Here is a 27,464-nt window from a genome sequence, read left to right as displayed (position 1 = left end):
CGCCGCAAGATATCAGTTTTATTGACAGTGTTCATGTTTTGGAAGCGTTCCTCCTTTTTTTAGAGCGGTGGACTCCATCCAAACAAGCTGGATAGCAGCCTGGCAGCTGCAAACATTCAAAACACTCTGCATTCAACTCCACCTGCGTGACTGTCTACGTCCCACGGCCCTTGAAGGGTTGCCAGATAGCTGATGGTTTCCAGCCCCCAAACGCCCCAAAGCACAAAACACACCCAAAATATTTCATGGGTATTTAGTTAAGCATCTTCATTAATAATTACTGTACCATGCTTAAAAACAACAAACCCGTGCAGCTGAAGCATGCAGAAATAATCCTGCAGTGACAAAACGTTCATTTATAAGGCAACGTTGATACACTTCAACCTTATTTAAGGGTACCTTTGCATAAATTCAAACCTATGCTCCTCTTTGTATAAGCATAAACACGCAGTGCAACTACACACACGGACACAATGCACTTTTACGAGGCAGATACGATTTATTTTGAAGACTTCAGATATTTATTTACATATGCAATAGTGAATATTATAATTACACCACGGAGTCAACTTTAGCTGCTTCTCACCAGAATGAAGTACAAACGAAACAGATTTGTGCAGAGTGACAGACAAAAAAAACCCAAAAAAAACCTGCCCAATTCACAGAAAGTCTCCACCCAACCAAGCTTATTTTTCCCCAAAACAGCTCACTTGGGCAGAAAACCACCAAATCTGGCAACGCTGAGCCCTTCACCTGGACCTGCATCTTCATCTTCACCCACAAGTTCTCCACAACCATCCCCGCTAGCTCCCCCCTCTGTTCACATCTGTCACTGTCCAGCTCCAGGTACTTCCCCAAAAAAGTCTCAAATAACCCAACTGACATGCATTTCCCTATTTAATAATTTAGACTTTTCTGAAAAATTATACTTAACCCTTTGAAACCCAAATCGGCATCAGTTTTCTTGTGCTGCATTCAGACACCCTTCACAAGCATTTAAACCTTCGACATGTGAAAAGATTGGTTTGTTTCTTTCAAAAACATGGGGAGAGAAAGCAACTTAGCATGAAATGTCTCACAAACGGCAAAAAAGGAAATAAAAGGTAAACTGTGACTAAAAAATGACCTGAAAATTGCCTTAAAAAACAGGAGAGAAATCAATTGGAAATGCTCAAATAACTAGAGCAAAATATCAAGAGATCTATATTTATAATTATAGATTTAAAATTAGCCTGCAGAAAAATACATATATTTTTATTACAACTACTTTTATTTTTTAGTTAAATTTTTTTTTTTTTTGTTTTGTTTTTGCAAATGTCAGGTAATTTTCTTACAACTTTTTTAAAAAATATTTTAAATATTAAAATGATCACAGTTATATATTTGAAAATATTTCCACAGAATGATTTAACGATTGGGTATTTAACAGGTTTCAGGTTGTTTTTGTTGTTTTGAACTTTCATGTTTTTATTTTTTTTTTTTTATTGGAAAGTTGCTTATTGTCGTGTCATTATGCTTTTGAAAGAAACTGAGCCAATTTGCTCCAGTTTCAAAGGGTTAAATTCATACCTATTGTCCACAATGCATTTTTGTCCTTTGAATATCTTACATGTAATATTGTGACTTTTTAAACAGTTTTTAGACATACTATACAGTGAATTTTTGTTTTTTTTCGACATGCTTTACTGTGAGATTTTTGGATATACTACAACTTTTTTTAGGAAATTACAACCATGGGTGTTTCAACCACGTTTCTGACATGCTACACTATCATAAAGAGTCATAGCATAGTATGTTGTAAATAATCATTGTGTAGTATGTCATAAATAGCACAGTATGTTATACAAAGTCATCAAAAAGTGTGTCAGAAAAAAAAATAGTATAGTGTGCCATCAAAAATGTCATAGCAAAATATGTTGTAAATAAAAAAACTTGTAATTAAAGTCTTTGTATAGTAAATCATAAGTCACCCTTCAGTTTCATTTTTTTATGGCATCCTACACTCTGACATTTTAATGGATTTTTTATGACATAGCTGCTTTTACTATATTATGGCTCGCTCATAACATGTTGTACTATGACTTTTTATGGCATACAAGACTTTTAAAACGCACAGTTTTCATTCATACGTTTTCATTTTGAAACCAAAATTTAAGAATTGGGATTACCTACAAACATGTTCGTTTTTTTGCCCCCATTTTTCGGGGATAATTAGTCCTTCTCCCTCTGCATGCTGTGGAGTGCGTGGGCCATGGCGTACACCGCGTCGATCACAAACTAGACCTTCCCCTCTTGCACGCACTTGGAATCGATGCCAATACGCTCCTGACCTGAGAGACACACACAGAGGACAGACAGAGGTATTATTTACAGGGAATATTCACAGTTATATATATATTATATATCACATTTATTCCTTTCAAACACATTTTAAAACATTTTTTCCTCATTCCTGTGGAGCTAGAACAGTGACAGCAAGATTTGACATTGAAAGCAAAACTGAGGGCTCATGTGTTAGGTGCTACAACGACCCTCACCGTATCTCTCGTATTTTAATATATGTACATATCCTCGTCCCCCACAGACTCATCACCCCAATCTCTCCTGTGTGCGCACAGATACACACATGTGCACGCATGCACACACACACACACATGCATGTATTTTCCCTATCTGTGCTTACGCTCTTGTCTATATATATATATATATATATATATATATATATATATATATATATATATATATATATATATATATATTTAAATTATTATTATTTATTTATTCATTTTATTTGTAAGGTATCTTCTTCACCATCTGTATGTGTCATTATTTGTCTCCCTTGACTGTTTCTATGTTATTTTACTTGTTTTTCACTTGATTTGTTGTCACTGCAATTCACAAAAATCATGAAACAACTTTGTTAAATGAACCAAATAATAACCACAGAGTCCGTTCTGCAGCTAAAGCACTTCCATTAATGACAGGGTTGATGAAGTGTGTGATAAATGCACTGTGCATCACAGGTGTCATTTGCAGGAAATGGGCCACATTTCCTCGTTCCATGTGTGGAGAAGTCGAACCAGTTTGACACTACATTCAGGGAAATGACCCGCCCATGACTAGAAAGGACTCAGCTTTGTTACAGCTGTTTATAAACGTCAGAAATAACGACTAAGATGTTGTGTGCTATATACATGCACCAGCCTTAGACTTAAGAGCAGAAGCAGTGACGGGGGACTGCGGACACTGACCTCATTTCAAGGAAAACGTATCAATCACAGTTTGTTGGTTTGACATATTCGACAAGAGATTACACACAAGTATTTCTCATGAGCAGAACACTGACATTTTTACTGTATACACCCACCAAACCCTCCTCTCTATTACTGACAAATCCACTCCCCGAAAAAGCACCTTATCTTCTCTCTACCTCGCAAAAACACATGCTGTCGCACAGGTTTGCCACAAATCTGTGAAAACATTAGCATGTCTTCTAAAGGCCTTTAACTTAAGGAAATAAACCACAGAAAAAGTCAAACCTTCTGCAGTACACTGTAATATCTGACAAGTCGACTTTAATTTGAAAATTCTTGGAAAGTAATTGCCTTGAAAAATGTAACGAAATATAACTCCTAGTCTTAATTTATGTGTACTTAATATCCAATTATCAAGGTCATTTAAGTTTAGTCATATTCACTTAATTTTGTGAAGTTGTTGCAACTAATTACTTAATTATAAAACTCAACTAGTTATTGTAAAATGTTATTTCATCATAAACTTCAATGACTGAAATACATTTTAATGGATATCATTATCAAAGTTAAGCAACCTTGAGTTCTTGTAGGGCGCTATATAAATCCAATGAATTATTATTATTATTATTATTATTTTATTTTTTTTGCATTTAAATATTTTTCATATTTATTTATGTGATATTAGTGTCAAAATTAATTACTTATTTGATAACACATGGGGGCTCCAAAACAATAATCCCAACAGTGAATGATGAATAGAGGAAGATAAATGTATCAGAGTTGTCAAAAAAACTAAGATTGGTGCATCCAACATGGCTCTCAATAACCAAATTTGTCAAAAAAGACACAGATCTCTGACCTGTTTCAGTGCTTTATTGTTTTTAAGATTTTTTAAAAATGTTAGTGCAGATACTGAGTGCAATGTTTCTTTTTTACGTGTAAACAGTGACACACACCAAAGCCTAAATAAACGGTTCTTCTTATCATCCTCTTACACAAAAAATTACACTGTAAGATAAAAGTGCTTTATGAGTCCAAGTGTTTCCATCATCAAAAAAGGTGTAAAAAGTGCAGATATTAAGTAGTAAGTAGGTGCAAATATTATATACGATCTCTTTTTTAAGGATTTTCTAGGTTGACCTCTAACCCGCTTGTGTTAAGTTTAACTGGATCAGCTTTGTGTCTTTGATGCTCAGAGATGGTGAACATCATTTTCTTCTGAGACACTGTAGCAGTCCTGAGACTGCGGCCGCTGACTCACTGGTCTCGGGTAAACGTAGCCCATGTGTCCCCAGGTGCCCATCCGCGAGTCCAGCCAGCTGCTGGAAGTGTATATCTGCTTGACCTCCTCTCCCTCTTCATCACTGGATGCTGCGTCACAGTCCTCCTCTGAGCTGTTCTTTCCGGTGCTGTCTCCTCTCACGCGAGACTTCTCATCGTCGTCAGTCCTCTTGTGGCAGTAGGTGCAGACCCTCAACTGCTTGGTGGGGTGGATGTGGTCGATCACCGCTCGCTCCTTAGAGCACGAATTACAGACCAAAAAGCCACATTTTCGGCAGTGGTGTCGACGTTTGGTGGGAGTGAACTTTTTGAAGCAGCGCATGCATTTGAAGGCGGCCTGGTCGGGGATCCAGGTGACAGCAAAGCTGACACCGGGTTGGCTGCTGCCGCCCTGCGTCAGGTTTGACCGGCACTCTTCGATGTGGTCGATCCAGGCTCGCTTCTCTTCGTAAGAAGAGGCGGACACAAAAAAGGACTTGCATTGTGTGCGGATCAGCCACTGGTTTCTCAGTCTGTCACTGTCCTCTACATCCTCCAGTTGAATGCCCTCTGAAAAAAAAGATAGTGAAGATGATATATTTGCAACAATCCAAAAACACCCAAATGGACACTATGGTATGTTCAACTCAAACTTTTTTGCTTCAGTACTTTCTATTTCTGAACAAGTCTACAGGCATAAATTGTAGTAAAATGCAGATAAATTTAAAAAAATCACAAGTTCTGACTTGCCTCTTGTGATATAAAGCATTAAAGATCATCCCAACAAGTCAAATATCACTGCTTGGTCAGTGCCGTTTACGTCTACATATTATGGGCTAGGTATCCTCCTTCCGAGACAGCGGGATGGATACAGTCTTTCTCAAAATAAATTTGTGAATCCTAGGACTGCCAAGGAATGACCTGCCCCACTCTCCTCATGACTGGCTTGTTCTCATTGCCTCGGTTGGTTGGATTGGTTGGGGTGAGGGTAAAAATGTCAGGGTAAGCCATCAGAGGCAAAGTGAGGCGAGCCATTCACAAATTTGCTCCTGGGTGAAAGTCCAGGGTTTGTTGGACCAATCCGCTGCCCCTCCCATCAACGCAATGGGGACTTTCCAGCTCCTTATATTGTTATCAGTAAAATTTCAACAGCTAGATTTACACTACAAGTCTTGATGCCCAATTCCATTTTTTTGGTTATACCCGATTTTTTTACCACCTGCTTACATCCATTCTTAAAAGCCACTCAAATCCGATATCTGCATTTGCACATGCTTAAACTTTGCTTACACTTAAAACAACGTGCACACATTAACAAAAACTGAAATATTCTTATAAACATTTTAGTTCAATACCCTGTATTGAACATTTTGTTTGCACCAAAGGCTGAAACTACAGGTATCCTCTGCATTTGACCACTGGCTTGAGCCCTTGCCCTCCACTGTTTTTTTTCCGCTTTCCAAGCACATGTAATTATGTCATCAAAATGTGCCATCTTCTCATTTTCAGTTAAGCATGACTCACAATGCCAAGGAATATCCAACCTGTCTGCTTAGTGAACAGACTCATTTGCAGATATCCAAATCATACTTGATTTATTTTCACATATGAATGAGGCCTGAAAGAATTTGTGATTTCCTTCGCTTTTTTTCTGCTTACACGTTCATGATATAAATCTGATCTGTGCCACGTGAGAAAAAAACGGAATTGGGTCACTTGAACCATGTAATGAAAACCCAGCCAAACTGAATACTGTTAGGGGGCATGTTATACCGACACGACAGGGGCCATCCGGCGAAGTTACAAACTGACAGACTGTAACATACCAGCAGGAGGGGGGTGTTTTGGCTCAGTGTCTGACACTGAAATCACTGACCAAGCGGCGGCATCCGAAAAGTTAGGAATGGGAACGGTGATTGTTCTGGCTTTATAGGCTGAGGGTTTGAGATATCCATCATTACTGCAACTCAAGTAATGCAATGGAATTTTAAGATGCTTACAGAAAAAAAACTGCACTAAACAAACAAAAGTAACTTGAATTTCAAGAAATGGATTGGTATATTCTACAAGTAGAAGTATCAGCTGTTCTTTTAGGATAAACATTTTGATAAAACCATGTGATTTTTTGAAATTGTTTTTTGCAGCAGTAAAAAGTCAATTTAAATTACCTTCTATCTCTGTAACTGTTATTTGAAAACTCCAGCAAATGAATGCAAAGTCATATAAGGAAACACCAAATACTAGGTCACGTAGCTTGCATGAAGCTGATCGTTATCTCCTCTCATTCCTGTCTGACTGATCAAATGTTCAGCTGCAGTAGAAACAGGTGAGTTTCTTACCTAGAGGGATGATTTTCTGATTTTTGTGCCAGCGTCCATTCAGGATGATGCTGCCGTACACCAAGACGTCATTGAAGAGGAAGAAATCTTTCGGCTGAGGTTTCCGACGACCCTGCTTTACCAGACGGCCCTGACCCATCAGAACCCGACCCGGTTTGGACAGAGCTCCCCCTGCTGGGCCGAATGAGTTCTCCACTGCCTGGATACGCTCGCGGTTCTCCCTCTCAAAAGTGAACAGGTCCATCATGGTGAATGTTTACATGCGATGCCAGCACTCAGATATTCAACGTCTGCAGCAGGACAGTTGGTCTTATAAAGGTGTGGTGACGCAACGGGACTTCCCGAGTTCAGACTGAAGACAAACAAGTTTTACAAGAATTTAAAGAGGAGGAGAGTTCTGTGGCTGCAGGTTGAAGAACACTAAGAAATCTATTTATTTAGATATTTTTGATGTTAAAAGGTTTCGCTGCAAAGTCAGAACAACTAACAAATGAAAAGTAACTGCTTTACTTCACCCTCTTAGTGCCCATTTGTAAATCAGCTGGTCAAGCAAACGTATTGATTTATCAACTGACTGGGGGCCGAGATTAACAAGTTTAACACCAAAATCTCAATTTTTGCTAAAAAAAACCCCCAAAATCTAGTATTGGAGTCTGACTTAGAAGAGCGCATAGATAAGTTTCACTTTAAGCTTTAAATATTAACATGTAAGGAAAAATGCATGTGTTTTGAAAGCACTGAGCAAACGACTAAATAAATGAAACTTGCATTATACTGCACAAGTTGTTAGAGAGTTTGGAAACAGATGTTTTGATAGTTTCACTTTTCTGTAATCAATCAATAAATCAATATTTTTTATGTTTTCTGTAAGAAAAGGTTTTCTTCACAAATTTAACACGGCATGACTAATTTATATACAAATGAACGCTTTGTAGGTGAAGTATTTCTTTACATATAATTTTGAGATACTTATGCCTTTCTTGAGTATTTGCATTTTATATTACAGTACTTTATTCTACTAAATTTCACCTCTATAGTTATCTTACAGACAGAGCAATTAGTTATATCTTTAGATAAGGAATTTACACGCAAAGCAAATGTTTAAAATACAACTCACTGTTCTAACTCAACAGTGAGCTGCTAATTAATAATAATTCAGTCTGAGGATATTATTTGATGTTTTCGTTGGCCATGACTACTTGGTGTGTTTTTAATGGGTTTATGTTGTTTGTGCATTTTTATGTCTAATTTGTGTATGAACTCAAAATGTATTTAAGTGTAAACCGACAATAAAATTGTATCGTATCATATCATAGTGTATCGGCTTGAGTAATTTTTAAGAAAAAAAAGTCAAAATTCTCTAATTGCAACATCTTAATTGTGAACACTTCCAGGTTTCTTTACTCCTCTATTACAGTTAACTGAATATCTTTATGGTTGTGGACAAAACAAGACATTCGTGCACGTCATAATGGGCTTTGGGAAACACTGATCGACATTTTTTTTTTAACATTTTATTTATCAAACAACTGACTGATTGACTAAGAAAGTAAGATCAACTGAAAATGATAAAGTACAGTTGCAGGTATTAAGTGATAAACCAAAGTACTATACTAGACATGTTGAAATTCATAATTCAGATTTAAAACAGAGAAATTGAATAAAATTAAGCATATATCTTAAAACCCTTATATGTAGTTTTGATCAGTTATTATTTGTGATATTTAGAGTCAATATAAACTCAAATTTGGATGAAAGATGGTGAAATTAGAGAAACAAAGAGAGATCTGCAATTCAATTCAAGTGTTGCAAGAGACTGAAATTCTTAAACTATACAAACTGCAGCATAATACTGACTGACACAAGAGGTTATATTTCAAAATCTGACATGTTATTGAGAGACTGGTTGAGCAACTCAGCCGGCTGGAGCAAAAAAGAAACTGCCAACTTGAGTTCGTCACTCTGCAGTCATTCTGTAGTGTCTCTCCGAACATAAACAGGGACTAACTATGCAAATCATGATGCAGAGTGTGCTGCCAGTAAAATGCACGGGAAACTCCAAAGGGTTAGGGAAGGAGTTTGGGGTATTTTGTCCCTTTCACAACAGGAAATACATTTAAGGCTGTCAGTTATGGTGTTGACAGAACATTTTAATAAGTTAGGGGGACTTCCAGAGAATAAAATAAATATACATATAAAAATAAACAAAATTATATTAAAAAATATTATGTTAACGTTGTTATAGTTACTGCATCAGCAAAACATTAAACATATTACTTTTTTCATTTTCACATAATACAGGCTGGTATGTAGGTTTATTATTTAACCCTTTGAAACCTGCACATCAGTTTTCTTGTGCTGCGTTCAGATGACTTTCACATGCATTTAAACCTTTAAAACCTGAACAAATCGGTTTGATTTTATTTGAAAACATGGGGGGAAAAGGCAATGAGCAACTTGGCATAAAAATGCACCACAATTTGCAAGAAAATAGGAGATAGTTCATAAGAATGGGCTGAAAATTAGTTTTTAAAAGAGATACAGGAAGAGAGATAAAGTATTTTTAGTTTATAATAACAAGTAAAATTAGGGATAAATGACCAGAAACATTTTCTAATTATTATTATATACATTTTTTTTTAATCTCTATCTCTCAATCTAGTGTTTTTGACAGAAATTAAGCCAGGTTGTTCAGGTTTCAAAGGGTTAATAGCTCAAGATAAAATATTACTCAGGCTATCCTAGCTAGTCACCAACATCATTAGACACCTAAATTTGGCTGAATTTAGGTTGTGACATCAATGACCACAATTCAATATTAGCACAGAGTCTATGACCAATGTTAATCTGATGTAGAATACTGACGATGGACAAAGCTATTATTTTGTTGGTTTCAAGTTGTACTGTTAAGTAACCAAAATCCAGTTTGTTTCCCAGACATCTCATGCCAACGTTATCTTGTTGTACAATAACGTAATTTAATGTAATGTAATGTAACATGTACAAATGTCATAATGTTAACGTCCAAACAAATTCCAACGTTGCCACTTTACTGCCTGGGGAAAAAACAAACAAGAACAGCTTTTCAAGCCACTGTCTCTGCAGGAAAAGCACCAGTGTCTTGGTAAAAAAGCAAACACTTTTATGCCACCATGCTGCAGCAAATGCAGCAAGGTCTCTGTGAAAAACAACCATTTTTATGCCACTATCCTGCAGGAAATGCAGACATGTCTCGGTGAAAAACACCGCTTTGCTGTGCCTAAAAAGCTGCTGGAAAAACAATAAAAGGACACTACAAAACACCCATGCTTGGTGGCTAAATAGCCAGTGTAAACACAATGATAACTTCCAACGGCACAACCATTTTTGTTGTTTGTTGGTCACTAACAAAGGCATATCAAACAGGTATCACATCATCCATCATGCCCTCCAGATGACAAAATCAGCTCACATGCCACTTTAAAAATGATATGCATGCAACACTTGCTTTTAAGTACGCATACACAAACATTGTTATGATTTGGCTTTTTATGGCCTCATTGGCCTCATTATTTCTTCTACATTTAACATGTATTGTGAATCTTATCTTTTTTTTTTCTCCGTTATCTATGTCACATCCCAAAAGGGTACTGTCATTTCGCACGAGTGCAGAGAAACAAAAAGAAAGACAAAGATAAAGGGAAAGTGATCCACAGGACAACACAGCAGTTTCATCTGAGATCGAGTTCACGTTAGACTCGTCTGACTGGATACTTCACTGCTGTGCACATCAGGGCCAAAACGGCTGCAGCCCTCATAGCTGCAACTAAACAAACACTTGGCAAAAAGTTGTGAAGTTTTGAAAAAAATCGCACTAATTTGCTGAGGATTCAAAGGAAAAATGGTTTGATAGGATCTTGTCAAAGCCCAAAGTAAAAGCGCATAACAAGCATCTGAATCATGCGTATCACAGTAGAGAACGGTTGTATTTTCACATCATCGTGTCAAGAGATTCACAAATATTCAGGAGGGAAACAGATTATGTCATCTATGTTTTTTTTTTTTTGCTTTGGAACAATCGTGTTTTACCCAAATCGTGTTCAAATTTTCAGTCATGCTATTATTATGTATGTATGTACTATAATGTGTGGAAGAAAACCTCCCCATGGGAGCATGCCCCGGACCCCCCGCGGTTTGGGTTGAGTCCCAAGTGTTCCTGGTGTTTGAGTTAAAAAGGAAATATTGACCCTTTCATTTGTATTTACTTGACTTTCTCTAGTGTTGGTATTGTTAATGTTTTTATCAGTGATTTATGATTTTTTTTGGTCGACAGTAAAGGTCTGCTGAGGATTTGATTGTGGAAGTTATTTGAGTTGGTTTTCTTTATGTTTGGACTTTTTTTCTTTTTTCTTTGCATTATATGAATCACACTGCCTTGTGAGCTTGACACAATAATAAAAGGCCCAAGGAGCGAAAGTCTGCTTTTTTTTAATTGTGTTGACAACAAAACCAGCACTTTTTGACACGTCAACAGTGACATCTTGTGGCCGCAACTTGTCAAAGCTGCTCTATCAACAAATGCGTGTATCCAGAGTGACACCCAGCAGTTTTATTTATCTTTATTTAGTTTCATCGCACTACACTACAGGTTAACAAAAATTATAGAGATGGATGGAAAAAATACATTTTCATGCATTCCCCACATCTCTCACTTTTAAATTTGAGTAACAATTTTTTTACACACTGGAACATTTTTTGGAAAAGTTTTCTTTTTGCTTCACTGCAGGAAATTCAGTTGTGGTCTAATAGGGGATTTGTCCGTAGTAGGCGGTGTAGGCAGCGATGATTCCCTGCGTGTCCATCATCTCATCACAGCCCGCGTTGAGCTCACACACTTCTCTCAGGCTGAGTGGACACAGAGAGAAACATTCACAGAGAGAAAACACACGCGAGATGATATTCGTGCAGACAGAGCTAAAGGTCATTTATATGAACTTTCTGTTTAACCCTTTTGAAACATAAACTGCGATCAGTTTTCTTGTGCTGCCTTCGGATGCCTTTCACCCTAAAAGAACCTGATTTCTTTCAAAAACACAGAAAAGGCAACAGCAAGAAATGTCCCTCAAACTGCGAGAAACTAATAAAATGAAAAAGGTCACAACAAACGACCTGAAAATTAGTTTAAAAAAAAAAAACAATTTAAACAATTATATTTATTATTTTTCTTATTTGAATATATGCTACTAAAATAAAATACAGATATACTTTTTAAATTTCAGGAGGCATTTTCTTGTTAGTTTTTACTTTTCTGCTTTATTCTATTTTGGTTATTTTTTAACCAATTTCTTCTTCCTCTGCTAATTTTTTAGATCATGTGATTCAGTCTTGGTTTTGATCTGCATCAAATCTTCAGTTTGTGTTCAAAACTTTTAAGTAAAATAAGGTCACCTTTGATTAAAAAAAATTTGGATCAATTAATGTCATATGAACTTTGATGTTGTATTTTATTGAGTATTTAAGTGCATTTTATTTTATCTTTTTTTTTTACTTTTGTTAAGTAAATGTGTTATTGTTGTTATAATTATTATTGCTATCAATATTATTAGGATTGTGATATGATTCTGATTTTGATTATTATGATTATTATTATTATCCTGATCCCAGCAAAAGGCTGGATTTCAGGAATAAAATGTAACAAAACCTTTTAGTTGGTCAAATATATTTACATGCATTTATTTACATTTTGCACTTGATTGTTCAACAGCCACTGTGATAAAGTAGAAATTTGGCTGAAAAAAAAGAGAAAAAACATGTTTTTACAAATGTTTGCTTATTTTGGGTCATTTCTTCTGAAGTTGCTCACTTCCTTCTTCCTTTGTTTTTCAAAGAAATCAAGCCAATTTGCTTGAGTCTAAAAAGGTTTAAGTTACAACCTCAAAATTCTCTGTTTTGTCGTCTTTGGCGTCACCCATCGCGGTAACAGCAGCGTGTTTGTTGGCAGACTGCTGACATGGTTGACGTGTAGCTTCGTTCACAGAAATGTAACATGTAACAGTAGATCAGGTGTAATTTACCTCTCCAGCTGGGCCAGGGACAACTCTCCAGCAGCTCTCTTCTGTCTCACCACATTGGACGCCTCGTCCCTCTCCACAAACATGCCTGCATATCAGACACATTCAGCATCACTTTTAAAAACTCCATAAATACATAAAATGTCTATCAATCAAACAAAATCAAATGCATGTGGAAAAATCGACTCAGAAATACTAATACGATTATTATTTTATCTGGAAATTTTGGATATTTTCCAGCCAAACTGTGGGAATCATCTAGATAGTTGTGGCTAATTTGATTGGGAGTGTAAAAGATACACTTTAATTGATATTTTATGTTGAATCATTAGTTTTTATTGACTAAATATATTTTCTCTCTTTTCAGTGAAGTTTTCAGATAATCCTGTGTGGGTTTCTCACCTCCAATTAAAATTTCTAAGAGCCCGTGCAGAATGTGAGAACCTTTCAACAAAATAATAATTACTTTTTTTTTTTTTTTTTTTACTATTCAAACACACTTCTGGAGTGCTTCAGATGCTTAATAAGTCCTGAAACTGTTATGGGTCTCATTAATATTCACTTTTTCTCTGTCTCCTTTTTTGAAGTGCAAATAAAAGAGTGTTTGTCTTTGAGTAAAGGTGTTGCAAATATGTTACATATTAACCCTTTGAAAACTGAGAGGAAATGAGCAAGAAATAAGTAAAAATTCAAAAAGAAAATTACCAGAAAGTTAGCAAAAAAGAAAAGAAAAAGGAAAGTTAAAAAAAAACAACAATAAAATGACTTGAATGAAGTGCTAAAAATAATAACAATTCTGCAACATAATTTTATATATATAATTATGACAATTATAAACATATTTTTCCTGCCATTTATCCCTAAATCTAATAATTTCTTGCAGGGTTGCATTTACAAATACATTTCTTGCCAAGCTGCTGATTGCCTTTTTCCCTCCTGTTTTTGAAAGAAATCTAGCGTTTTTCCACAGGGCTCAAACGTTTAAATACTTAAAAGGTATCTGAAAGAAAAGTGAGGTCGATCCAGGTTTTAAAGGGTTAATGTAACAATAATAATAATAACGATAATAATAATAAAAAGGTCAAAAACAATATTGCTGAATCATGATCTTACCATCCTGAGCAGGGGCGTCAGCAGGCTGGGAGTCAATGGAGGGATCTGTGAAACATAAGATTAAATATCAATAATAATGAAACTTTTTAAATTTTTGTATGATATTACTCACAATACAGGAAGTGTCTGTCTCTGAAATAATTACTTTAGCCATTAATTTTTTTTTGATATTTTCTAGAACATTTATATTTGATATACTAAGAAGTAAAAGCAGCTTTTAAATGTTGTTTGTAGAGCAACATATACTTGAAATAATATAATGCTATGCTATAATAAAGAGCTATTCTAACATATACTGTTGTGCAGCTCTTACCTGAGGTCAGGCAGATGACGGCCAGGGAGCAGAGAACCAGGACGGCCAAAGTCTTCATCTTTCAGCTTCTTTCTTCAGCGTCAGCAAAATCAGGCAGCAAGTGGGACCGGAGACCTCAACAACACTCTTTTCTCTCTCAAATACACTCGGGGTTTATACATGTGGCCCTCAGTATGGCATGGGTATGTGATTGGTTAGGATATCATATATCACACACCCACATGGATGCAGAGATACACACCTACATACAAATCATTTATGCAGATTTTATGTATGTTTTTGCATAGTTCTGCTTCCACAAGGAGGATATTTGTCATAAGAGCAGATTTCAGAGGGAAAGCAGGGGACACTGGTAAGACATGTGCATTTGCCCCAGAGGACTTCACTAAATTAAAGACGTTTACACCATAAAAAAATGCATAAAAATTACCAAAATGCAGGCAATGAAGTCCTCTGGCAGAGGACCCCCAAACCCAAAGTTTCTAGGGGTCAAGGAGACATTGTTGCAACACGGTGTTGTGATATTGCATCGTAATATTGTCTTTTGGTAGCCTACTCATTAAAATCAATGTTTTTTTGTTCACTAGATACATTTTTTCAGCAATAAAAATGACTTAAGATAGATTATCAGACTGAAAACTGAAAACAACGTAAAAAAATACAAGGAAAAAACAGACAAACTAATGCCACATAACACACACTATGTTATCACAAAATGTTTAAAATCGCAGTAACAGTGAGTGATGACTTCAGTATTGAGACAATATAAGGACTGTAAGGCCTTTGGTTATTACCACTCCTAATAATTTCATATCTGTCCCCCCAAAACTTACATCCTTGGTCTTTATTTTAAAGTGGAGAAAAAACAAATGTGGACGACTCACAGCCGCAAATATCAGCTGCTGGATGTGTATTTCGATAAAAAATGTGTCACGCTTTGTCTAGCTGCTGCTGAGTAGGCAATTTGTTTCTTGTTTACTTTTTCTCTTTCTCATTTTTATTTGATTGAAAAGTGCAAGTAAAACATTAAACGTTAAAACCTATTTGTCTTTGACTAAAACTGATGAAAATATAATGTAATGTTGACGATACAGTCAAAAATATTTCTGAGTCATGATCTTACCGTCCTGAGCGGGGTCATCAGCAGGCTGGGAATCAATGGAGGGATCTGTCAAACATGACAAAAATATTAATTATAATGACGTTTTACATTTTTAACAATGTTTTATTTGCAAATACAGGAAGATTATTAAAAAATTAGGACATTTCTAGTATTTTAGGACATATGTAAGATTTTCTGACATTTCAAGGATTTAGAACATTTCTGGGACTTAAGATGTTTTTAGGATTTTGGGACATTTCTAAGATTTTGGAGCATTTCTAGGATTTCAGGACATTTCTAGGAATATAAGACTTTCTGGGATTATAGGACGTTAGGGGCTTAGCTCGGACCTCTGTTGGAGGGTGCGGGGGTCCTTAACCGGAAATAAACAAGCTCTACTGTGACGCCATTTTATGCATGCAGGCACTTTATGTATAATAAAAGTACAAAAACAATTCCCAGTGTGAATCACTTTATTTTTATTGTAAATTAGAAAATGGTTGGGGGCCACCTGGCAACCTATAAAGGGCCGTAAATTGAGTATCACTGTTCTACAACTTGAAATGGACCTTTTTTCTCTAAAGATTAGAGAAAAGTAGAGAAAGAAATGAAGAAAAAACACTAAAAACAGACATAGAATTATGTGGAATAAAATCACCAGACTGCTTTCTGTCAAAGGATGAAACATGGAATGAAATATTAGTTATGCAATGCCAGCTGGCAGCCTGGAGAGGTCAGAGTTTCCCAGCGCGCCCACTCATTCTCTACATGTAGGTCACAGAGTGCACTCGCAGCAGAGAAAAGCATGAAAGACAAAGTGCAGCGGAGAAACCGCCGTCCCACATTATGTGACATGATTTCAATCAGGGTGCCTTCTCTTTTATTGCAAACCACGGTGATTTCCTACAGAAATAAAGCAACATTTAAAAAACGAACCCAGTATGTTTGAAGATTTGTAGGAGGGTAATTTGAAATGTGGAGGGATATTTTTAACAAAAACAAGTGGGTGGTTTGCAAATAAAGTGCTGGAAAGCCTCATAAATTGAGCGAAACGAGCTAATTAAAACACACTGCGTCTCCAGAAGGATGTTTTTTGCAATTTTTGACCATTTTTAAAACATCTAATTATTTTCTTTATACATTTCGAAAAGATGTTGAAGAAAGATGCTGATGCACTAAGGCTAAATACAACATATTCTTACACTTTTTAAAACTAGTCCTTTGAACTTAAAGGGTAACTTTGGTATTTAGTTACCTCGAACATTTTTTTTTCTGTGTCTAAGTGCCTTATGACAACAACAACTTTGGAATATGGACCAGTATCGAGCTGAAATATAACCAGGTATGGCATTCCTGCACCAACAATTTACATCCCAAAAAGTGCTTGTTTTTGTCACCAACATGCTCGGATTGTTATTCTAGGTGTTTGACAACATTATGGAGACGATTTCTACAGACCTAAACCTTTTTGTTAATAAGTAAGATTCTTTGTGTTTAAACAGAAACAGCGCAGAAATCGCCATCATCAGACTCAGTTTAAATAAAAACTAAAATATATAAAAACTAAATAATACATTTAAAAAAAGCTGCAAATCAGTGGAACACTCTGATGATGTGAGGAGCTGCAGCTCTATCAAGACTTTCAAAACCACCTTAGAAAAGATGATTAAAAGCCGCTCAGCTCTGTACTCACTGGCCTTGAACTCTGGTATTATTTGTCTTGTGTGTCATTTATTTCTTTTCTTCTTGTACAATTTTACATCGTCATGTCATTGTGATTTGTATTTGTGATGACCTGCCGAGGGACTGCAGGTGCGAATTAGCTCTAAACGGTAATCTGGTACAGCGCATTAAATGGTAACATTTAAGTTTTGACTGTCCACGTCCCTATATAAAATAACATAAAATAAAATAAAATAAAATAAAACTTAATTATTATTATTATAAGAAATTAAAACAAAATTCAATGTTAAAAAAAAAGTCAAAGATTGAAAAAAAAGCCTTCTGAAGAAAACGTGTCAATTCATGAAGCTTTCCTCCACTTCATTTGGAAAAACAAGCACTTTTCGTGGACCTATGGATGGTGAAAAGCACATTTTGCTGCCATCAGGTGCAGCCTTCTTGCTCAATACTGGAGCAGTTTCAAAGAATATTATTCCCATTTGTCACTCAGACACAAAAACATGGGAAAATAAGGTCCAGGTTGAAAATTTTTCACAGTTACCCTTTAATCTATGATATGAAACTGTCCTCTCAGGCTTTTCTCGTCTCTTTTTCTGACATGATATTTAGATTCTGGACTGGTCCTTACTGTATCATATGGGGTGTAATTTGACTGTCTGGGTCAATGTCGGTGCCTGTCCTCATTTCAGGGACAGACTTCAAGGATTCAACCTCGGGAAAACTTTAATTGTGCACATATGTGGCCTTGTGGCAAACATGAAAAAGCAAACATCCAGTATGACGGTTTCTTCGGGACTGTGCCATGCTAACATCTACTGACCTGTCTTTGTTTGCGTGACTGTCTGCAGCGGCAGCGAGGATCCTGATGCACAGATGTGTGGTGTGTTGCCCAGATTCTTCCTATGATCACAAAAAACAGATATTGACTTCACATATTGAAATCAACAATAATACGTGTCCTCGTTTGACCCTTTGAAACCAAAGCTCATAGAGCAGATTTGCTGGATTTCTTTCAAAAACATGAGAGGAAGGCAATGAGCAACAAAAGAAGAAATGATCAGAAAATTGGCAAGAAGTTAGTAAAAAAAAGTTTTTTAAAAAGCACAAGAAAATTAGCAGAAAATTATTATCTTTAAATAGAATAAAATTTAAGAAAAAAGACAAAGGAAGAGAAAATAAAACAAAGCAACGCAAACAGGGTTGTATAAAAGTGCTTAAAAACATAATAATTTTTTAAAATAAAATTTAAACATGTAATTGGGGCTGAAAATTATACTGCAAAAATGTTTGTTTTTGTTTTTATTTTCAATATTCTTAAATCTTTTCAAAAGCACTTCTTTAATGCTGGAACCGTGAGATAGAATAAAACATTACAAATTATTTTTACCATATTCCTTGTTTAATGGGACAATATATTATAGGAATGACAATTGGCACTTAAAAAATAAAATAAAAATTAAAAAATATTGATACAATTCAATCTTTAATCAATAATAATTAGTAAAGTCGATATAATGACTAAGTGGGTAAAGGCAAGTATTACAACAAGTACAACTGTCTGATAAGTTGAGAAAAGTACATCACTTTACTGTGATGCAACCTTTAAATCAGGGAAAACACCACTTATGCAATATCACAATAAAATATACAGTATCATGCATATGGAGTAAATTTTGGCAAGATTGTGTATTTTTGTTTAATATTCGAATCCCCAGTTCAGCTTCTACAATAAGTCTAAAATACACCGTGTAAATAAAACTGTTACATTCACACTGTTCGGTGCAAACGCCACTGAAACCCATTCAAACTGAAATTTCTGATCCCACAGCCATCAAAGCATAAAAACATGCATTGTATTATTTCTAGGTGTCATTTTGGACTTTTTTTCACTGTATTTGGCACAAGGGGAAAATACATGCTATTTCCACTAGGTGCACAGTCACAATCAATGTTGCTGTGATCACTGACATCCCAGGCTGTGATAACAAAAAACACTACTTAACTGAAAACAACACTTTTGTGTGTGTGTGTGTGTTTGTTTTTGTTTTTTTCATTAAAAAAAATACATAGTGACATCATGACAAAAACCTGGAATTCAAAGGGTTAAAATTCTGAAAATTGATAAATATCTGATATTCATGATTAGGACTTGCGGTGATTTAAAAATAAAATTGATGAAAGCAGAAAATCATAACTTAGTATAGTAGTTTTTAAAGCTTGATTCTGAAATGCGAATTTTGTGCATAGCGATATGAGTGTGTGTAATATTAATGCAGGTCCTCGAGGTTAATATGATTTCCGGACCATTTCTAACAAAGTTGTTCATTGTCGTTTTGGGTTTTTTATCATGTTTTTAAAAGAAACTGCCTGAATTTGTTCAAGTTTCAAAGGTTTAACAAAAAACTTCTGAAAGCAGCACAAGAAAAGTGATCCACAATGGTGTAAACAAGCTAAATATTCACTCCAGTAGCCTTTTTATACTTCAACCATGTGCTGGCAAACAAAAACAAACGCCCTTAACTGAATTTAACAAATTCGGTCTTGTTGTTGTAGCACTTTAGCTAACTGAAAACTATGCTAATATGAGACTAAATACGATATTTTATCGATTTTTTTTACCACTTTTGTATCATAACAACGTGTGTCCTGTGTGTGGGTGAATCCTTCTTACCAGTGGCCAGATCTCCTTGCTCAAGTTTAATCCGAAAATCCACATTTTCGCCGATTTTTGCGGATGTTAATAGGACTACACTTGCACTTCCGTATTGCCGCTGGCCCGCCATAACAAACGGAAAAAGAATTCGTAAACAGGAAGTTGGCACCAAAGGTTTTTTTCGTTCTATTTTTTAATTTTTATTTTTGTTTAAGTTGTTTAAGTGTTGTCTTCCCTGTAATACATCCACGGTAATAGATGGATCAATCCACGATGATAGTAAAAATAAAAAATAAATAAGTAAAATTTTCAAACTTTAAATAAGATAAATGAAAGGATAACAGCACAAAGTTAAATATTAAATAAATAAATGTTAAAAATATGTAGTAAAACTGTGAAACAGATTAAAATGTATATATTATAGCCAACCTAAAGAAGTCAAAGCATCAAATGTGAACCAGTGTTTTATTTCTTTCTTTTTTCATAAAAACAAAACACAATTATTATTTATACAGACTTGCATCTGTACAGTCCCATTCTCATTTTCAGACAAATAATTCCCACCCCTCGTTTTCTCCAAATGTATTAGGGGGGGTGGCAGGGCGACTGGAGAATTACTGCCACCTACTGCTCAATGAACCAAATCCAAAAATGAGCACAGATGTAGTGGTTGGAAAACACATAAAATTGCATTTTCTGACAATTTGGTTGAATTTTGAGCTACATTTGGATGGAAAACCAACTAATGAGTTATTTACTGTTTCACCAAGCAGACGTTTCCTTACCAAACCTCTCAGATGGTTTCAATTAAATAACTGTTTGCATCTCAAAGTAGTAAAAATATCCAATATTGTGGAAAAAACGGCTAATCATGAAAAAAATTAATACAAATGTTTTCAAACCCGATTAATCATCTTATAATCCTCTCATATTTATCTTGAGATACTCTGGAAAGCCCCAACCCCTTGATTGCGAATCACTGCATCATGTTACATAAAACCAAAACCTCTTGGCCCCCTGTAACTAAGTAAGCTTATGCACTGTTGCATCAGTAATATCTAATCTAATAATGTTTGTGACAGTATTTTCCATGGCTGTTTTTATACACCTTTATTTTAATCTCATGAAACAAATGCAGAAAGTATATTTGTGATATACATTTTCTAAGAACATTTCTTAGTCCAGTTTTAAAAAAAAACATGTAATTATAAAATTATGAAGCACTCAGAGAAATTGGACCAGTACCATTTTCACATCTGCCTTTCATTGACGCTGAACGCCAAAAGTTCTCACACACCCATGTGGAAAAGAAATTGCAAAAGCAGGATTAAGACAAAACCCCAAAAAAGGGAATTTTATTTATTTTCAAAGCAAAGGCAATAATCACTGACAGTAGTGCTGGCCTGGATAAATATAGATAATGTAAGAAACAGTGGATAGTGAGCACTGCACTCGTGCGTGTCACGTAAAGCCCCTAAATGCTGTGAAAGTGTGATAATAGTGGATAAAAACTTATCCTGAGATTACACAAGAGATGGGCCATGAATTTCTACATGTGCGTAATGACGGGCTGTGAGCCGCACTGGATGCCTCCGTGTTTATAAAAATGTGTTTTTTTCCAGGACTCGTTTCACATCCAAAGAGAGGCCACAAAAACAACTACATAAATTATATAAAAGTCGTGATATGCGGAACGAAGGATTCATTCCCAGACGGCAATGATGATGCTGCGTTTGACGGACTGATATTGTCTGTCTAGTATCGACGAGTTGCAGCTGGTCTCTGAGGGGTATTTCGGGAGCCAAAGTATCTCTGGTAGGCCTGCTGGAAGCCGTAGCGATAGGCGTAGAAGCGGCAAGGAGAGTAGTCCTCGCAGGTCTCTGCACGCCTCTCGGCTGGGGACTTTATCGTCCTGGACGAGAGGGAGGGGAGGACAGACAGACAGACAGAGATAGTTAGAGGGAAGAATGGTGGGAAAAAAGGAAGAGGGTTGTAATCAGAGACAGTCTTTGTTTTGTTGCATTTTCTTGCATTCTAGCATTTTTGTTTCCGTCTCTTTGCGTTGCAGACGTTTAATAGTCTAATTAGGTTTTGCCTCAGTGGTCCATAATGCGTCTCTGCGGATATGTGGTGCTACATATGTACAGTATAAAGGGTTATGTGCTGTGTGTGCACGTCTGTGGTTGTGTCTCCTACCTCATGAAGTTATAGTTGTGGCCGTTCCGTCTGGGTGGGTTGTATACGTTACCCCTCTGTGGTGTGATGAATGAGTTGGCTTGGTTTGGAGGCACGAACAGATCTGGAACCACAAAACTTTAATTCACAAAAATTCCTCTTTTAATCAGGTAAGGCATGGATACTCAACTTAGCTCTGGCCCTCGACAGGGTGCCGGGTGGCCCACCAACCATTTTTTAAGTTTGAATAAAAACAAAGTAATTCACGCTGGGAAATGTTTTTGTACTTTTAGTATACGTAAGGTGCCAGAGTGCATAAAACAGAATCAAAATAGAGCTTGTTTATCAAAGAAAGTGCCAATGGAGGATCCCCGAAACCCCCTGACAGAGGTCTAAGCCCCAATTGTCCTCAAATCCTAGAAATGTGCTAAAATCCTACAGACATCCTAAAATCCAAGAAATGTCGAAAAGTCCTAATAACATAAACTCTTAAAAGTGTCCTAAAATACAAGAAACACGCTCATATCCTAGAAATGTCCTGAAGTTCTACAAATGTCCTAAAACCAAAAAAATGTCCTAAAAATCCTACAAATTCACTAAAGTTCTAGAAATGTCCTAAAAACCTAGGAACATCCTGAAGTCTTGGAAACATCCTAAAATCCTAGAATTCTAAAATCCGGGACACACCCTAAAGTCCTAACAATTTCCTAAAATCCTATAGAAATGTCCTAAAATTCAAGAAACATCCTAAGGTCTGAGAAACGTCTTAAAATCCAAGAAATGTCCAAAAGTCCTAGAAATATCCTAATATCCTAATGTCCCAGAAATGTCCTTAAAATCCTAGAAATGTCCTGAAATCCCCAAAACACCCTGAAGTCCTAGAAACAACCTCAAAATCCAAGAAATGTCCTAAAATCTAAGAAATGTCCTAAAGTCCTAGGGACTGCTGCAGCTGGCTCCTGGCCTCCTGTCATTTTGCATAAGTGGCCCCAAAGCAAAACAAGCTGAGTATCCCTGCGGTGATTTATGTCCAACGTGCAGCTGATGAGGTGAAATTAAGAGGTCGGGGATGTTAATGAAGGGTAAAATGAGGGTTAAATAACAGGCGTTGTCATGTTTGTTAGAACTGCATGCATGTTTTTCCATGAACCAGAGACAACATTTAATCACCTTCAACGGACTCTGTGCTTTCATGAGACTCTACGGGAAAAACATGGAATCGTGTTAAGCATAAATGATGATAAATGGTGACATATTAGATAATGTCTGCTGATCGATGGGACGTCGGGGAGGATCTGTACCATAGCAGACGCAGAAGGAGACCGCAGCACAGAGTGCCAAAATCTGAAGGAGGCTCCTCATCCTGGGGCTTGTTTATCTGTCTGCTGGAGAAGAGGAGAAAAGGTGATTCAGTGAATCATGTCAACACCGAAGAATAAAAAACGAGAGAAATAGAAGGAGAGAGCGCCAGATTTTGAAGCTGTGGGTAGGAACCACAAGCAGGGAAGGATGTCTGAAAGTGGCAGTTTCTAAGTCTGTGCCTGAGGTTTTGTCCATATGACGAGTAAATATATGCATCTATGCATGCTGGCATGTCGCTACCAAGTTTGTGCATGAAACAAACCAAAGTTATATATATTCATGAGAGCACTTCAACAAGAGATCTTTTCAGTACAGTGGACTTAAGTCACGGCCAATCCACAAACACCACTCAACAGCTGGAACCTCTGTTTTCAGGGTAAAACCATAAGAGAATAGCTGACTGCCAACTATTAAAGTCCATGCAGAGTTTAACAGGGTTTGTGCAGTCATGAAAAACCTGGAAGAAAGTCATGGAATTTTGCAAACGGCAATTTCAAGGTGAAGTTTTGGAAAATTAAATACGCCCTGAAAGTTTTGGATTAATGAAAAGAAAGATAATATCTGTTTTTACAGTTTCTGGTCATGATAAATGGTTTCATTTGGGGCTTTTTTTTTTTTAAAAGAAGACATACCTTCCAAACCTGTGAACCTTAAATTTTTATTTTTTTTTAAATAGTTTTCTTCAAAAAAATGAAAAAGATTGCCAAAATTGTTTCTTTAAATATTGCCAAAAAAATGCAAAAAAATAAATAAATAGAATTGCCCACGTTTTCTTTAAAAATGGCCAAAAATTTTAATGAAAAAAAAAGGCCAAACATTTAAAAATAATACATGCATTTGTAGGGCATGTTTTCATAAAAAATGAAAATGAAATGAATACAAAATACAGCCATTTAAGGCTGTATGTCCCTGCCCTAAAGCCAAAGCACATAAGTCCCTCCCCAGTGCCCAAAAAATGATTTGGCATGGCTCCCCCTTTTTGCTTAAAGTTGTAGAAAAGTCATGGGAATTTATTGGTAAAAATGTGTTAAGCAGGTATTCCACATGGCTCTGCACCAGAGACAATACAGTTTTATATTTTTCACTAGTTTTTGTTTTATTTCGTAGGTTTGATTTTTTCAGTTTAGTTTCATTATTTAAAACATGTTTTGTTTTAGTTGAGTTCTTACTAGTTTCACTTTAAGTTTTTTTTTCTTTTTTACAGAATATGTAGGATATTTGTCAGGGGCAAGATTTAAGAAGTACAGAATACAAACACAACCAACACTTTGTCAGTGCCTCCTAATGTTTGTTGTATTTACAACTTTGACCAAACAGACAAAGAGTAAAAATTAAGACAATCATTGTATATTTTCGTTTTTTAGGTTTTATAATTACGCATTGTCATTTCATTTAATTTTCAATTTTCTCTAAAGTCTAGGCTATTTGTTGATATATTTTGGTTAGGGATATATTAGGTATATTTATTAATTTTAGTTAAACATACGAACTTTGTTCTGCGCACACACACACACAAATACCAGTACTTCTATCTTTGTGAGGACCCTTGAGTTTTTGCTTTCCACAGCGCCTTACCCCAACCTTAACCATCACAACTAAAAGCCTAACTCCATTTTACTCTAATCATAACCTTCACTATAAAACCAAGTCTTAAACCTGAAACAGGCCTTTAGAGAAGTGAGCACCATCCAAAATGTCCTCACTCTCCAAAAATGTTATCACTCTGTTGGAAAAAAACAAACACACGTACTAGTCCTCTCTATGTAGCAAGTACACATACACATCTGCACTCCATCATGTGCATAAGTGACCTAAGGCAAGGTGTGTGTGACACCTGTACAAACAGTAATGCCACATGTGTGCAACATCCCAACACACACACATGCATGCAAACATACACACACATTGTATTTGCACGCCTGCTCTGCAGAAAAGCTTTCATGCCCATCCTCTGTTTGTGGGATTTGGATGGGATTCTGTTTCAGCTGCAGCCCTGCTTCTCCCCGTCAATAGCAGCTTTCATTATACATAAACACACACACACACACACACACACACACACACACACACACACGCTCACTCACACACAACCCAGTTACACATACTCTCTGACACACACATACACACACACACACACACACACACACACACACACACACACACAGTGCTCTTAACATTATCCCCTCAGGCATATCTTGGCTTACAGTCGTACCCAGACTTACTGGGCACAGAAACAGAGCCTCCGGCCCAAAGTTCAAAGAGACTGGCAAAGACATTTAGCCGAGTGTGTCTGTGTGCATGTGTGTGTGTGTGTGTGTGTGTGTGTGTGTGTGTGTGTGTGCATCAGGTGCTGACAACTGTGTCTACAGAGTTTTATGCCTGTCTGAGTCTCAGCAGGGGTCCTGTTGGGTTCATATCTGCGGGCAGAATGTGCCCACCTCATTGGAAAAAGCCACAGGCATGATGGGCTCGCACAGGACTAACCTGAGGCTACGTATTAAATACTCTTTACACAAACACACTGGTACTGTAGGCCTATTGTACAATGAGATTTGCATGTTGCAGCATTATTTAAAAAAACATTAGAAAAAATGCATTATATAGTATATAAAATAAGTAGTTTTGTAGAAGTTTAGCTTGTTTTAAAGTTTTAAACAACTATTTTTGAGTTGCTGTTAGTTATGAAATTGTTTTAATGTACTTACCGGGGAAGATAATTATGAAGTTAGAAGTCTTGGATGTATTTTCTCTTGAGGAATACCCCTTAATTCCTCACAGCAACACTTTTATACTCATCTCTCTTACCCCCACCCCTTCATTTTTACCCACCGACTCCCTCCTACCTCCTCGCCCTCTCTCCTCCCTCCTCATACTATCTTCCCTCTTTTCCACCAGTTAATCAGGCTGGGATATTAGCTCACTCTCTCCCTGACTCCCACGCCTTCACTGAAAAAAGAAATCAGAAGGTGATGGAAAGGCGAGGAGGAGGAAGAAGGGAGAAAAACAAGCAGGGGGTAAACAGAGAGACAGACAGGAAGGGGTGGGAAGGTTGGAACGGGGGACATCAAACCTGCTTCGTAACAGGTACGTGATAATATTCACTGCTGTTCGCCAGCATGGCAGCATGATATGAAAAGACCATCCAACAGACACAACATGGACTGACTCCAAATGTCTGACAAACATGCACAGCAGTACTTGGGTTGTTTCACAGAGCAGATATTCAGTACATTTACATGCACACTTGTATTAAACTATTATTCCGATTGTGACAATATTCATATGCATACAGAATATGTTGTTTACATGGTGCCATGTTCCTACAACCCAAACTTCTGAGGTCCCATGAATCTGTAATATGTCCCACTGGACTGAAAGCCAATTTCTCCAACAGCCTGTTTTCCCCAAAACAAACACTCCGAAGTCACGCTCATCAAAAAAACCCAAAAAAAACCAAAACACACTCCCTACATTTAGATAACCCAATCACCAGAAATATTTGCATTGTGCGTTTTTACATACCATGAACACATTTGTCAACAATGTGGTGATGAATGTGTGTTCAGCTTTCCGCGCAACAACCTCGTGGTTATGTTTATGTTTTGGCTTAAACACCCCCATCTGGTTGCACAGAAATTGCTAGAAACCCAGGTTTGGTGGCTTCAATTTTCTGCTAAGAAACATCACAATGGGCTGAGACATGGCTTAAAAGCTCAGTTGTAATACAGAGGATTAGTGGCTAAAACACCACAAAGTTTTGGTTAAAACAACTGGGATCAGTAGCTCAAACGCCACTGGAAAATGCTGCAAAGGTTTAGTTAAAACAACCAGGATCGGTGGCTCAAACAGCACTGAGAAACTATGCAAAGGTTTGGTTAAAACACCTGGACTCTGTGGCCTACATACAGCTGGAGATGCTGCCATGGTTTGGTTAAAACGTGAGAATGGTGGCTCAAATGCCGCCTGGGGGCTGTAAAAACCCTCCGGATCAGTGGCTCAAATGCCACTGAGCAAAGCCGCAAAGGGTCAGTAAAAACACTCGATTGCTCAAATGCTGCTGTGAAATGCAGCAAAGATTTGGTTAAAACACTTGGGAACTGAGGCTCAAACTGCACTGAGAGACCCTGCAAAGGTTTGGTTAAAACACCCGAATTGGGCTC

The 27,464-nt window shown here is 36.7% G+C and overlaps 3 protein-coding genes and 1 long non-coding RNA gene across 7 annotated transcripts; all 4 read right to left on the bottom strand.

Annotated features, from left to right (window-relative positions):
• Positions 1-285: 285 nt before the first annotated feature.
• LOC148186525 (uncharacterized) lies at positions 286-20,948 on the bottom strand. The gene is made up of 4 exons (XR_015774808.1): positions 19,786-20,948; positions 17,935-18,014; positions 15,453-15,497; positions 286-2,330 (listed from the first exon to the last, which is right to left on the bottom strand). It is a non-coding gene; the product is annotated as an uncharacterized LOC148186525 (long non-coding RNA).
• On the bottom strand, positions 4,110-7,155 carry LOC121957063 (pleckstrin homology domain-containing family F member 2-like). The gene is made up of 2 exons (XM_042505570.2): positions 6,854-7,155; positions 4,110-5,084 (listed from the first exon to the last, which is right to left on the bottom strand). The coding sequence occupies exons 1-2, from the start codon at positions 7,098-7,100 to the stop codon at positions 4,447-4,449; spliced, it is 885 nt and encodes a 294-aa protein (XP_042361504.2). The 5' UTR covers positions 7,101-7,155; the 3' UTR covers positions 4,110-4,446.
• bglap (bone gamma-carboxyglutamate protein) lies at positions 11,436-14,489 on the bottom strand. The gene is made up of 4 exons (XM_042505856.2): positions 14,330-14,489; positions 14,017-14,061; positions 12,907-12,991; positions 11,436-11,737 (listed from the first exon to the last, which is right to left on the bottom strand). Exons 1-4 carry the CDS (start codon positions 14,385-14,387, stop codon positions 11,635-11,637), a joined length of 291 nt encoding a protein of 96 aa, XP_042361790.2. The 5' UTR covers positions 14,388-14,489; the 3' UTR covers positions 11,436-11,634.
• Positions 20,949-21,094: 146 nt separating the features above from the next.
• Positions 21,095-26,156, bottom strand: mgp (matrix Gla protein). 4 transcript variants are annotated; one of them, XM_042505898.2, is made up of 5 exons: positions 26,010-26,152; positions 23,244-23,327; positions 23,113-23,142; positions 21,964-22,066; positions 21,095-21,679 (listed from the first exon to the last, which is right to left on the bottom strand). In XM_042505898.2, the coding sequence occupies exons 2-5, from the start codon at positions 23,302-23,304 to the stop codon at positions 21,523-21,525; spliced, it is 351 nt and encodes a 116-aa protein (XP_042361832.2). In that variant the 5' UTR covers positions 23,305-23,327; positions 26,010-26,152; the 3' UTR covers positions 21,095-21,522. The 4 variants fall into 4 exon arrangements, with proteins under 4 accessions (XP_042361832.2, XP_042361833.2, XP_042361834.2 ...); XM_042505899.2 differs by having other exon boundaries at positions 23,244-23,324; positions 26,010-26,119; XM_042505900.2 differs by lacking the exon at positions 23,113-23,142 and having other exon boundaries at positions 26,010-26,156.
• Between the last annotated feature and the right edge of the window lie 1,308 nt (positions 26,157-27,464).

This window comes from Plectropomus leopardus, chromosome 18 (assembly GCF_026936395.1).
Source record: "Plectropomus leopardus strain MGB_pleo_1.0 chromosome 18, ASM2693639v1, whole genome shotgun sequence".
In the NCBI taxonomy this organism is placed as follows: Eukaryota; Metazoa; Chordata; class Actinopteri; order Perciformes; family Serranidae; genus Plectropomus; species Plectropomus leopardus.
This window is presented reverse-complemented; position numbering and strand designations above follow the sequence as displayed.